Source organism: Xylaria bambusicola (genome assembly GCF_022495145.1).
Source record: "Xylaria bambusicola strain CBS 139988 unplaced genomic scaffold F5B22scaffold_1, whole genome shotgun sequence".
Taxonomy (NCBI): domain Eukaryota; kingdom Fungi; phylum Ascomycota; class Sordariomycetes; order Xylariales; family Xylariaceae; genus Xylaria; species Xylaria bambusicola.
Window position 1 is genome coordinate 1,134,342 of NW_025953554.1, and position 12,832 is coordinate 1,147,173.

The following is a 12,832-nucleotide window of genomic DNA, read 5'->3' on the forward strand; positions in this document are numbered from 1 at the left end:
ACGAGGTTTGCTATATGTAATTCACGTATGTATGGAATCGGGCTGTATTCCTTTGCGATGAGACCCCTGATAAGATATTTTGTTAGTGTTGAAAAGTGAAGCCGCTCAGCCCTCGCTCGTATGAGACATATTGACGGATCTCTGAGGCTAAGAAGGCTAGTCCAGTTGCATTTAAAATCAGCGTCAATCGCCAAGGCCAGGAAAGGATCCGAATGGAGCATGTTAAAATTGACAGTTATAGTATTCTATGAATGGGCTCAGTATCAACTATATGGAAACATGAACGAGTGAGTGATTCTGAAGCACAGGTATTATTTTGTACTATTGTAGGTATATTAAAATCCAACTACATGCATCTTTTGCTGTGACGCTATGCCTTGCGTCCATCTGGACCACTAACATTCTCCATGGGTTCTTCATACCGTTTGCCACTGAAAGCTCACTGAGTATGTCTTGGGAGATGTATACACAGTAGCTTGAGTCGAGCCTGTTGGCACTGCACTGGTGTAAAACGTAGACGCCCCGTTATAGCCAAGTTTTCCGGACACAGCCTGAGATTGTACAAATTAGTAAGGAGTAATTATACATACAATTGAATGGCAACAAGAGATATAGAGTACTCACGTTGAATACCGTCGCGCTGACTCCTGAACCGCAGGTGAATGCGCCGCTAACGATGCCACAGTTACCCTTGGAAGATGCAAGCGTGAAACCCGAACCTAGGGATGAATATGTTAGTCATCTGAAGAAGCACATGTATAAAAGGTAATGTCAAATGCCTACCGGAAGCAGTTGCGGTGTAAGTTGCGCATGATCCGGTAGCGTACCACGTGCCTGCAGAAATGAGGCAACCGTTTTTATTTCCGTTGTAGTACGCATTGAGGTAACTGTGCAGAGTTAGCATGAATCCGGGGCCGAGACAAGTCAAACACCTGAATATAGACATACCCTTTTCCTGAAAATGTGCCCGTTGCCGTGCTTGTAGGCGAAGTGGTCTGTGAAGGAATGCGTTAGTCCCTGATGTCCTTCACCATATTACGCCTGCCTAGACGTATCTAGCAGGCATTTCGCTGAACCGGGGAAACGGATCACGTAACAACTTACTATGATATGTCAGTTCAAAGCAACCTAAGCTGTGGAAAAGGAGCACTATATTTATTACATACCAGTCTTAGTAATAGTCTTCGTGGTACTGGTCGGCGTTGTGCCGGAACCATTCTTGGGTAGATACTTGATGCCGCTGCTTGGACAGTTCGAACTCTGACCAACTAAGAGTCCATAATGTTAGCAAACTATAGCGAATATATTAGACATATAAGCCCAAGAGACTGGAAATAGTCGACATAAGACTTGGACTCTCATTTTCTGTCTCGACTTACCGATCGTCGATGGAACGAAATCCGCGCCCGCTAGCGGCCCATTCACGAAGAACCCATAGTAAACCTGGTATAGTTCACTGTTGCTACAGGATATGACCGCGGCTTTTCCTGTGACTTTCAGGAGAGCGGCTTTTATTTGCGAGGATGTATATGTTTTCGAACTCGAAGGCGTGATACCAGCATCATTCAAGGCGCTGTAGGTATCGAGCGTTTTAAACAGGTCGACTGCCACCTGGAAGTAGTCCGCAACTTCCTGTCCTTCCTTGTAGCTTGAATAACAGTCCGGGTCAAGTGTGCTGACACAAGTTCCGTGGGTTGACCACTCGTGTTCCCAGAACTTCTCGGGGCTCTCGCTGTTGCTTTGCCAATAGTCTTGCATGTAAGACACGAGCGATGATTTACCATTGTTCTGGAGAATAGTTGTTATATCATCATATTCGCGGGAAGAATCACAGTTCTCGTCGAATGTCCCATCGCAGTTATCCGGCCACAGCCCGTGGATAGTCCAAGAATCATTTGGTCCGGTGACCGGGTCCGTATCCCAGAACTGCGTCTGAAGGAACTGGCCACCAGGCTTGTTCACGCAGCATGAGCTGACAGACGAGGAGTCGGCACCTGAGGAGCAACTCTCAACATTGGTTGAGCACGTGGCACGTGTGGTAAGTGAGAGTGCATTGGCAACTGGCACGACCGCAAGGGCTACTGAGACAAATCCAAAAGCCATGATCACTATGACGTTCCCTAGGTCACGGGTTACAGAGAGATATGCAGAAAGGGGATCGGTGCCAAGCCAGAAGAAGAGACACAAAAGATCTTGGCCGACAATGCTCTACTTATACAATCCATGATGTACGAGACACAGTGACACCCGAATCCTTTTATCGCGCACCATGAATCCAGACACGGACACGATGTCGTTCTACCTGCCAAACCAAGGCCAAGCCTACGCGTCCAGGGAGCACTAGTATTCCCGCGCATGATGCGACGCTATAGAACTTCCGGATTCGGAAGGCTACAATACCAACACCGGTATATATCCAGGGCCTGGAGATTCAGCCCGTTACGTCTCCATAACGATCGACGAATTAACTGCAATTTTCGAGGCCTTCCCCCCACGTACCATAGCCCCTTCGTTTTACCTGCTATCTCCCTCGACGACAGATATATAGAGCATAACAGCCTGTCATTTCAACCCGGGCCAATCAGATTCTCTAGCTCCAACTTGTTTCCTCATCTTAAAACATGGAGCTCTTCAACTCGTTGCGTGCATTTCAGCAACAAGCGAACAGCAAACTAAATGCCATGTATCCAGCACTCTGTCAAATGCCTGTACGCTTTCTAGCTTCAAATCATGCTGGCGGAGGTGCTTTCTGATAAGCCCGTACTCTTTCTTTAGCAGAGACTTTCTGCTATAGCGCGACAAGGAGACTCTTCCTTGCGGAGGTGTGGAGAGATATATGGGAGCGAGCTAGCGCCACCTTTCACTAGCAATCAATTAGAGTCGATCTCGATAGTTTGAAGCCTGATCTAATGTTTAAGTATACCCTTTAAGCTTTAAGATCTATACTTGTGTGAGGTTTCCAGGGTAAGATTTCACCACTAGTGTCCAGAGAGCTGTGCGATCAAATTGTTCGGAAGCCTTTGCGCAACAACGAGTGTGTACGTCCACATCCAAAAGGTCAATGTAGGCCGGCGCCGCGTCTCAAACCTCACATTTCCCCTTATGAATTACTTCTTCTCTTCGACATTCTCACTCCACCCCGCACAGTACTTGCACTTTCTCATCAAACCTTTCTTCCAAGCCACAAGAATGTATTACACGATCGGGCAGAAAAGACATTCTCAGCGGAGAGTCTAAAGCTTATAACCGTAGTGTCAAGTCTATGATGTCGAGGGGTATCAAGCCTCGAAGCTATCCATCGCTGTTAGGGGACTGGAGATGGGGGAATAAAGAGATAGCATGTATAGTCAGAAGGAGTCTGAATGCCTTCAAAATTCTGGACCCTTTAGACTTTGTGCCACAATGAAAGCCTTGCGATTATAGATGCCGATTACTAGGTTTACGTACAGGCAAGTCCTATTGTGAAACTAAAACATATTTAACTAGAAGAAATTTAACAAAGTGAAATGGGGTAAGAGGATAACAAGTATAAAAGGTGCAGGATTTTTAAACGCGACACTGTTTAACGTAGACCATCTCTTTCTTTATTACAGTCCTAGGGCTACATATGAAGGGACTTATTGTATATGTAGACAGGCTAGCTTAAAGGCTCAGCTTAGTTAGCTATAAAGGCCTTATTTAAAACTACAGTATAATTAAATAATAATTATTATAAGGCACTTACTTACCCCTATACTACTATTCTTACCATCTACCTCCTTAATACTTTTGAAATTCGCATCCCTTGCCTTAAAAATATAAGCTGCGGGGGAAAAAAAAAATTGAGTTCCTAAGAGTCAATGAAGCTAGATAACAAAAGAGTTACTCTACACGTGATGGACCTGCGGGGAATTGAACCCCGGACCCTTCGCAGATACATATCAGAGGCGCTTTCGAGCCATATCTATGCAAAGCGAATATCATACCACTAGACCACGGGCCCAGACGTTTGCGAGAAGCACGCTCTGTGTTGATGCTCGGCGCTGTTGAAATCTAGAATTACATCGGCTACAACACGGAAGCTATTATAGATGAACAAGCAGATATACATCTTCGCTCTTTGATTTATACGACGGCTGGAGTGCTTGGTCCTTATTTCACATAGGTAGCTAGAGAAAACGTGAATTTCAGTTCTCTCCCATTGTCATCCTTTGTTTCCACCGTTGTTCGTGTCATCTAAATACGAATGCTATCATTGGCTTTGAAGGGTCTATACGGAATTCGACTTCACATTTTCACCACACAATATTTCTCTTAGACCAGAACTGGAGAGAGTAATACAAACCATAGATGAATCTTCGCAGCATTTACTAAGCCGTTCCGCGTTCTATACGCTTGACACCAACATTGATACAGCCTAGTAGTTTCTACCCAGATATTACACTTGCGCTCAGATACTTACTTACCTTTTAACTCACCTTAACACTGGAAACGTAGTAGATACTGATAAAGGTTAACTTACATTGATTATCCTATTAACAAATCCAAAACAAAACAAAACAAAAAACAATATGACACTAAAACATACATACAAGACATCTAATACATACAATGCATATTGTACATATCATGACATACTTACGCTCAGCATACATTTAACATATACTAAATGTACACTCAACATATGCTCAACTGGCAACTTAACTTACGTCAAATCGTAGCATTACATCTTCCCCCGAAAGTTGCCCAACTCCGTGACGGCAGACGGGGGCGGCGGATATCTTGGCCCAGGAGTTTTATTACTTCGCGGAGCATCACCTCCGACATCATTTCGCTGGGCTTGCGCAGTCGCGGCAGACCGTGAAGTAACCGCAGATCCATCTCTCACCGTCCCCTTTTCAGACCCAGCGAAGCCAGAAATAGAAGATCTGCTATACACTGAACTAGAGGCGCGCTGCATACCCGGCGGTCGCTCTGGTGATTTTGTTGCGGTCGAAGCTCGAGGATCAGAGTGGTTCGTGCTCGTCGAATTTCGTTCTTGCAGGGGCTCCTCTTTGGGCCGGAAGCGGTCCATGAGAAAAGCGTGTCGTTGCTCCGACATCGCGGAGCCGACGTCAGATTGAGGCAGGAACGGCCCCTGCCGACGCGGACTATCGGGCGGATGTCCGTGTGGGGGAGCAGGCCAATTAGGGGCTGGGTTTTCCCTCTCATTTTTTCTCTTCCCTTTCGTCGACGATGATGACGAGGAGACGGACTCGGCCCGAGTTATGAACGGATCCTTGTACCGAGGGAAACTCGTCGTCGACGTTTGCCTGCTGTAGCCTGAGCTTGGTCTCGGCACTCTAGGCGAACTACCTTGGCCGGCGCTATCAAGGGAGCGTTTATCAGTCCTGTATTCCGAAGGGATCCGTGGCACTGGGGGTATGCTGGAGTTATTGGCTTCATCTTGCGTGTACGTCGTACAGTCTGTCCATACGCTACTCGCTGCCTTATATCCTCCAATTTGGGGGGACGATGGTTCACATTTTTTCCTGACGTCAAGCGGTGAGGGCAAGGCAGATGCAGCGATGTGACTAGCATTAGGGCGAAAGGCAGGGTGTACCATGGACAGTATGGATTGCGTATCGTCCTGGCTCAGGTTCAATTCAGGGTGGGAAAATTGGCTGGAAAACCATTCTTGTACTCTAGCTCGGCTTTTCTCAGCGTAATCATTGTCGTCTAGCTCGTTGTCTTCTTCTAGGTTCTCATCGGCTTGGAAATCATCGCCAATGGGGATTTCCTGTTCAAACCGGTGGAGAAAGGATCCTGTTGGTGAAGCGTCGCTGGGGCCACTCATTCGAGCCGGTTCAGGGGCAGGAGGTCGAGTGTTAGCACTGGTATTGCGCTCACGAGCAGATTTCTCTCGCCTGTGCACATCCGAATCCCCAGAAAGACTATCGGGACGATATATGCTCTCCCTTCTGTTCGAGGCCTTGGCAGCCCTTCGCTGGTCTTCGGCTCCCTTGATATCGACTAAAGCTACTGGAATTCCGTTTCTTGTTCGTCTCTTGCCGCCAGCAGAGGGGGGTAGGGGAGCGATCTCAGCGCCTGTGCTAGTTCTTCTCAATTCACTATACACAGGACGTTTCGCATCTTCTAACTTGGCGCGACGCCGCTTTTGCTTGGCTCGCCAAGATTTGATTTGGGGTCTCGCCATCCTCAAGTCGACAAGTAGAGCTTCACTCCAAGCCCTGCACTGTTCTACTCGGTCTGCATCGTCACAGCGCTTGCGAAGCTGGTCAATCCAAGCTTCTACGATACGGTATAGGCGAGGCACCTTACCTGAACCTTTTCTGGAACCCCTTTCCTGACACTCTTCCATGCGATTAACAAGGGTCGCCCGGAGGTCTGCCAGAGCTCGTCCGCTAGCACCAATAGCCGCGAGACTGCAGGCTTCACATCCAGACTGAACAAAGACGTGGTAACCGTCAAAAGGGGCGAGCCCGTAAATTTCGTGGAAAAGCTCGGGCGCAGTCCATAATGCCACTATCGAGTCGAGCCGCCCAACAAGAGCAGAAAGCTCTGGATCTAGGGTTTTCGCGCTCCATAAACGCAGGGAGTCTGTGTGGACTGTAACCTCATACGCGAGGGCAATGAAAAGTCTTCGAATCAAGAAAGGGTTGAGAGCCGAGTGTGTTTTGCAGAGCACCGCCTGCGGGTCCACGATATTGGGGTCGATGTGATCGACAATCTTGATTGCGAGTCTCTTTAAGCCTGATGGACGTTGCAGCTCTTTCGGAAGATCTTTTATCTTTTCTTCTTGCCTTTGGAGCCATCTTCGGGAAGGGATACCGATGCCGTATTCAGGACGCCGTGCAAGGACACTAGTCATGCGGACGACGAGCTCGTCCGACAAGTCTTGAATTCCAATACTCATGAAGAAACACAGGCAGAGGCAACAGAAATCGTGCTAAAAGTCAGTCTGCAAGGGAATTAATATGAGCTGATAAATCAATTTGGTAGGTAGGTTGCTTTGGAAAATAGGTAAAGGAGAATGTCGGGCGAGAACAGCCTGCAACTGGCAGTTGGGCGTCATATTATAACTTTCTTAGTGCCTTACTTCTGATTAGCTGGACAATGGGTGTTGTTTCAAAGACATCGAGGGCTTTGTAGTCTTGTATCGATAATTCTCGACATTGTACACAAGTACTTGCTTTGTTTCGAATCCACTCGACTTGTCTGCCCAGCATGTGCGTTGTTCTTCAACACTCTGGTTTAAATCGGGCCATGAAAGACCAGCCAGAGGGCGATATAGAGCGTGGCACGGGTTTGCCGCAATATGCTCTATGAACAAGTGTTAGCATAGTTCAGGGACGCACATACTAGCAGAAACTGGATAGATCATGTTGAATACCTTTCCATAGCCGAAAGATTGGTTAACTGTCCATTGAAATCCTGGTCATCAGACAATGAAGCACCAAACATCTATCTGTTATATGCGGTGAAATTATGCTGGCAACAATAAAATTGCTCGATGCAGAATATATATTTGAGACGTATGACGTCCACGCCCTTTCATCATAAATGCCCTTAAGACATATGTTCTATGTAAAGTGCCGTCATTAACCTTTGGATACACCGCCGATGCTGTTCAAAACGCCGCTTGGATACTATCCTTCATGCACGCTGATAGAGAATGCCAACGTATGTATCATAAAATTGGGGTCCTGGTGAAATGTACATTTTCCCTTCCATCACCACATTGTCGGTGAAAGGAAATTTAAGACCCTTATGCTGCTACTGGCACTCGAGACGTATGGTACTCGCTATCCCTCGCACGCTCCAGTCGAATCTTTAAAGCCTCCGTTCCGTCGTCGGGGATGGCAGCCTCTCGAAACCAAGGGTGGGCCAATGCTTGACGAGCAGTGATCCGCTTCGCGGGGTCATATACAAATATCTTATGTAAAAGGTCCAGAAAGAGCCGAAGAAAAGGGCTGGTTGCCGGGATAATATCCTGATATTATGTTAAATAGGATTCTACACGATTACTTGTTAAACTTACGCTCAGTCGTTTCATGTTCCGGACAAATCGTCTGGACGCCCTTGTGGTATCGGCGGTAGGGTAGTCTAGTTTTAAACGTTTGAAGTACCTGGTTTGTATTAGAAGGCCGACTCCATGTCCACGGGTGATTGGAAAACGTACTTAGCAGGGGAACCGCTGCTGTTGCGTGACGCTGATTTGTTGACCATCTGGACGAGATGTGGGTCAATTCGACTATCACACACATTCTCCATCATTGCCAGATGTTCGAGATTATCGTGAGTTTGAAATAGGGCATCTCCGGTAAAAAACTCGACCAAAATGCAACCGATACTCCAAATATCGCATGGAAAAGACCATCCTAAGCCCAATATGATCTCTGGAGCGCGGTAATGCCTCGTTGAAACGACGGAGGAGTGGTACTCGTCATCGAAGGTTGCGGATCCAAAATCTATTAAGCGAATTTCAGTGTCAAGGAGAACTTTCCGCTGCGTAGCTTGTCGGGTCGCCCCGTTAGTTGATGATGGTATTCGCCTGTTGTAAGTGAAGGTCTGATAAGCGCTGTCACATAGGAGAATATTCTCGGGTTTGAGATCAGTATGGATAAGATTAAGATCATGAAGAACTAGATTATATGCGTTAGCATGTAAGACCTATTAAATTGATCAAGAAATACTCACAAGCGACGCTAGTCAATAGTTGACGAGCAAAGCTCTGTATTTGACTGTTCGGGAAAGGAACGAAATTATTGCCCTTCAGGAAGTCGAAGACGCTTGAACCTAAAAGATCCATTACGATGCAGATGTGGCCACGAAAATCGAAGCAGTCCCGGAGGTGAATACACCGATTGCGATTTTCTGGGTCGTTGGCCTTAAGCGTCTGTAGCACTCGTAATTCGATTCTCGAAGCATCTCGATACTTCTGTACTGCGCGAATGATCTTGATTGCAACGAGCTTAGATCTTTTACGGTCTCGAGCCTCAACGACCTTGCCGAAGGTGCCTTGTCCAAGAAGTTTCCTTATTTGATCTACACAGTCATTAACATCCGTTGCAGCGTTATTACATCTCAGAGCAAATGAACTGACATTGTGCTGTGAGATCAGCGTCGGGTACCACTATATAGTGGCCGTCATCATCGTCAATCTTGACACCAGTTTGATGTGTTCGCTGGAGACATCAAGTCAGTATTTAGCCTCTCATAGTACAAAGGGAATTGTCACCCACATCGTTGACAGGGCGAACAGAAACTTCTCCGCATTTCTTTATCGGTTTCTGGGGAGGCTGGTACTCGTGATAACCATCACCAAGAACTTCAACCTCTCTTCGCTTTGCGTCCTGAGCAATTTGTTGCCTAGTGCGTTTTCGCTTCTGGCCAGTCTGCGGAGCTTCATAATCATATTGCCCATTTGAAGAAAGAGATGTTGGGGCCGTGGTATTATACGCTGACGTCGTCCGATCTGTCGAAGCGGAGCCACCGTTGGACGATTGAACATATGAGCCATTTAACCTAGCATCGTACAGATTTTCAGGGTGAAATTCGTCTTCCTTCTTTCGCTTCTTAGCAACGTGGCGAGGACCCGGCTTATTCGCTGCGCTATTTGCAGTGTCGTTGGTGTATGTCCTAGAAGTAGCAGATTCCGACATTTTCGACTCGGGCTCAGGAGTGTCATCTATAATGATTATTTCCTTGGGCAACCCATTCTTGTAAAACTGTTTCCAATCGGGTTCCTTCGACCTCCTCCGTTTCCTCGGCTGGGTTTCTGTGTACGCCATGTTGCTATGATGTGCTTCGGAATGAGGCGTGGAATGTGTTCTCGTCGAGAGGTGTCGGGCAGGTGCTACTGAAGCCGTGACTGCATTTGAAGATGCCTCGTTCCCGGAATATGGTGGATTGACCGAATACGAAGCAGCTGTGATGCTGGGCGTGGTACCGTTATGATGGTAATGTTGTGGTTGTTGCTGCTGCTGCTGCTGCTGCGGCTGTTGTTGTGAATGCCTATTTGAAATGGGTGCTGTCGAAGCCGTCGAGGAAGGCGTGGGAAGGAGGTTGTTTACAGGGCCGGAAGCCACAGAACGATAGCCGTTGTTTTGCACAGCTTGGTAGGGCGGGTAGTGATGGTGATGAGGAGGAGGGTGATGATGATGATGACGATAATGGGGAGGCAATGTGGCCGTGGCAGTCGTTGGTGTTGACATTATGGAGTTCTGTGTGAAAATGTCTGCCCATTAACGACGGCGTAGGAGCGTCGCGGTAGTGTGAGAGGCCAGCAGACAGATGGACCGACAATACCGAGACCGAAATGGCCAAAGTGCAGGAGAAGAGAGGGCGGTGATGGGAGAGAGAAGAATAGGCGAACAGAGAGGCGAATAGACGACGACCGACCAGACGGCCGCACACACGAGAGGATGTGACAGGGAGATGGGCCGGGTCGGGCGGGCAGCAGGATTTCCCCTAAGACTGATTGATGACCCTAGACTACACTACGGTACCATACAGCTAAACCGCCCAGGTTGAGCCAGCAGTTCGCAGCAAATCGGCAGATAAACAGCCAGACGTCTGTAGAGGCTAGTTGGAACTAATCGGAGCTGATGGCCTTCGAGTCTTGAATGTTTCGTGTTTTCGGATTTCTCGCGGTCGTTATATGGTAATCAACTGACTTACTTCAAGGTTGAACGAAGTGAACTGTCTGGTGCCTAGACACGCATACCGGCGCTTGGGTCAATCCATCAGGTTCGGGAAATGCTCTAGGTTGTGAGCAACAGGCGAGGTAAATAGGCGGCACAAGTCATTTGGTGCATTTGGTCCATTTAGACGAGTTAGTGCCAATTGAGTAGGTAGGCATTGAGGAGTTGTGCAAGTGGCTATCGAGATGGGCCCTAACCGCAGAAGGTTGTGAATCCGACAGCGACAGCGGCACGGTACCTACACTACCGTATCTTCATTCCCTACGTGTGTACCCTGCAGTCGTGATACTTACCTACATGCCTAACTTAGAGTGATATACCTAGGTATATGTAGGTATTTTCCGGCTGCTAGAGATAGTTAGTGTTTACTTGCATAGTGGTGAGTTAGTGAATGCCTACCTAGGTACCTAGATAGGTCGATAGGTAGTGGTATTAGCGGACTACCGTAGGTAGAGTTCAATAAGCCCCCTCTAAAATTAGAGGGCTACAGAGAAGACCTTCACTAAATGGGGTGCTCCATGTTGTTCTACATTGTCGCTGATGAACCAACCACCTTACTTGTTTATTACGTCGTGAGACTCGTCTGGTTTGAATACATCCTGACAACTATATGCCCGAATGCGCTACCTACAAATCAATATCTAGTTACAGTAGGTAGGGGGAACTGGACCATCATCCATCGTCGAGTTCCATTTGTGTGCACGTACTCTAGGGATTTCCAATAGTACTTTAGGATTACTAGTACAGTAGGTATGTACACAGCCTGGTCTGTTAGTGGGTGTAGATAGGGCTTAGATTACAGGGCACTGAGGGCTGAGACGCAGTTTGGGGTACTGCCTCACCAAGAGCTTCTTTTGGGCAAAATTGCGAGTTTTTTTGTACATAGTACTACCTAGGTAGAGTACAATTACGTGAGAAAAACTGGGCATGGAGAGGTTGTCATTCGTTCTCGAATATGTCTCACTGATTGTTTCCCTCTACAGGATGGTCATGTTACGTGTTGCGACGAGGTCATAAAGAGCAATCAGTGTTGCTCAAGAAATGGAGGTTAGGGAGCGCGTGCTAGAGCTTGCGCTACCTACCGGTCATTCACCAAATCGGAGTACCAATATGTACCCGATTACTCAGTAAGTGCCGAGGGGGGTTTGAGGCACGTACATAGTAAATGCTTTTAGCTAATCCCAGGCGCATTCTTCCTTCAAACAATAGCAGCAGGTTTGGCACTTTAAGATACCTATTTCGATATGCTCTCCCCCATAGACACTGTATTACATTGCGTATCTAAGTGTGTACAGTCGAGACAGTTTATATGGAGAGACGCCACTCTACTACTAGTGGTACTGTATACTTATTGTGTGGCAAAATCACAAAATCACACAGTTCAGCTCTCTCGCGAAGAAGGGCATGCTCCAATGGGTCTGTTCCACAGCGTGTCCGTACCTATAGGTGCCTACAACACCCACTAATTAGCCCTCTGCAGAGTGGCAGGGACCGCCAACCCAACATGTTGTAGGCCTGTACCTAAGCAAGCGTAGGTAGTATTTTTTATAGGTAGGCGATGAACAAGTACCTAAACATTCAATCTGCACCTGTGTTTCATTCAGCATCCTCTGTCCCAAGATTCACATCACAACCCACCTCATTCCAAGCCTCTTCCTTTCATTAGTGACGCTGCTATGGCCCTTGCCAACAATGACATTGTGCCAACATTGTGCCACAATGTCAGCGTACCCAGCCAGGACCCAGGCAGTACCCAGGTCGCTTAGCAGCCTGAGTTTTGGCCTAAACAGATCTGAGGTAGTGTAAACCTTGGCTTAGTCTACATCGGTACCTGGGGATTTCACGATGGCTATTGCGCATTTTTAATCCACCAGTCACTCCACCTCCCCCCATTGCATCCATCATCACATCACCCAGCTCGCTGTTCTAGGTATTTGACCTTGGTAACTTGTCTTAGAACCAAAGAGAGAGACATCGTCATACTTGTTTGCCTTTATCCATATATACTTCGAGTGCTACATGATATCGAGCATGGCCCTTCGAAGGGTGAGGCTTTTGCCTTGATCTGCTGCAGAAACGGCCTTTTCCAAAATACCTACACTTTTTTCTACACTTTAAAAAAAACAGTTCCAGCGAGATCCCTGTTC

At 47.3% G+C, this 12,832-nt stretch overlaps 3 protein-coding genes and 1 non-coding gene across 4 annotated transcripts; all 4 read right to left on the reverse strand.

Moving 5' to 3' along the window:
- Positions 1-416: 416 nt before the first annotated feature.
- On the reverse strand, positions 417-2,103 carry F5B22DRAFT_632525 (ribonuclease T2-like protein; the record flags this gene model as incomplete). The annotated part of the gene is made up of 6 exons (XM_047976708.1): positions 417-551; positions 625-719; positions 784-887; positions 949-978; positions 1,163-1,268; positions 1,380-2,103. The coding sequence occupies 6 exons, from the start codon at positions 2,101-2,103 to the stop codon at positions 417-419; spliced, it is 1,194 nt and encodes a 397-aa protein (XP_047836389.1).
- Positions 2,104-3,876: 1,773 nt separating this feature from the next.
- Positions 3,877-3,982, reverse strand: F5B22DRAFT_t11. Its single transcript has one exon. It is a non-coding gene; the product is annotated as a tRNA-Ala (tRNA).
- Positions 3,983-4,702: 720 nt separating this feature from the next.
- F5B22DRAFT_640973 (uncharacterized protein) lies at positions 4,703-6,895 on the reverse strand (the record flags this gene model as incomplete). The annotated part of the gene is made up of 1 exon (XM_047977920.1): positions 4,703-6,895. One exon carries the CDS (start codon positions 6,893-6,895, stop codon positions 4,703-4,705), a length of 2,193 nt encoding a protein of 730 aa, XP_047836390.1.
- A 530-nt stretch (positions 6,896-7,425) lies between these two features.
- Positions 7,426-10,591, reverse strand: F5B22DRAFT_15228 (kinase-like domain-containing protein). Its single transcript, XM_047969153.1, has 6 exons — positions 9,225-10,591; positions 9,086-9,167; positions 8,680-9,027; positions 8,162-8,624; positions 8,021-8,108; positions 7,426-7,972 (listed from the first exon to the last, which is right to left on the reverse strand). The coding sequence occupies exons 1-6, from the start codon at positions 10,194-10,196 to the stop codon at positions 7,748-7,750; spliced, it is 2,178 nt and encodes a 725-aa protein (XP_047836391.1). The 5' UTR covers positions 10,197-10,591; the 3' UTR covers positions 7,426-7,747.
- Between the last annotated feature and the right edge of the window lie 2,241 nt (positions 10,592-12,832).

Coding starts and splice junctions, on each gene's coding strand:
- F5B22DRAFT_15228 (XM_047969153.1), bottom strand. CDS start 10,196: ATGTCAACACCAACGACTGCCACGGCCACATTGCCTCCCCATTATCGT. Junction 9,168..9,224: donor CTGTTCGCCCTGTCAACGAT/GTGGGTGACAAT, acceptor TGATGTCTCCAG/CGAACACATCAAACTGGTGT. Junction 7,973..8,020: donor GGAACATGAAACGACTGAGC/GTAAGTTTAACA, acceptor ACATAATATCAG/GATATTATCCCGGCAACCAG.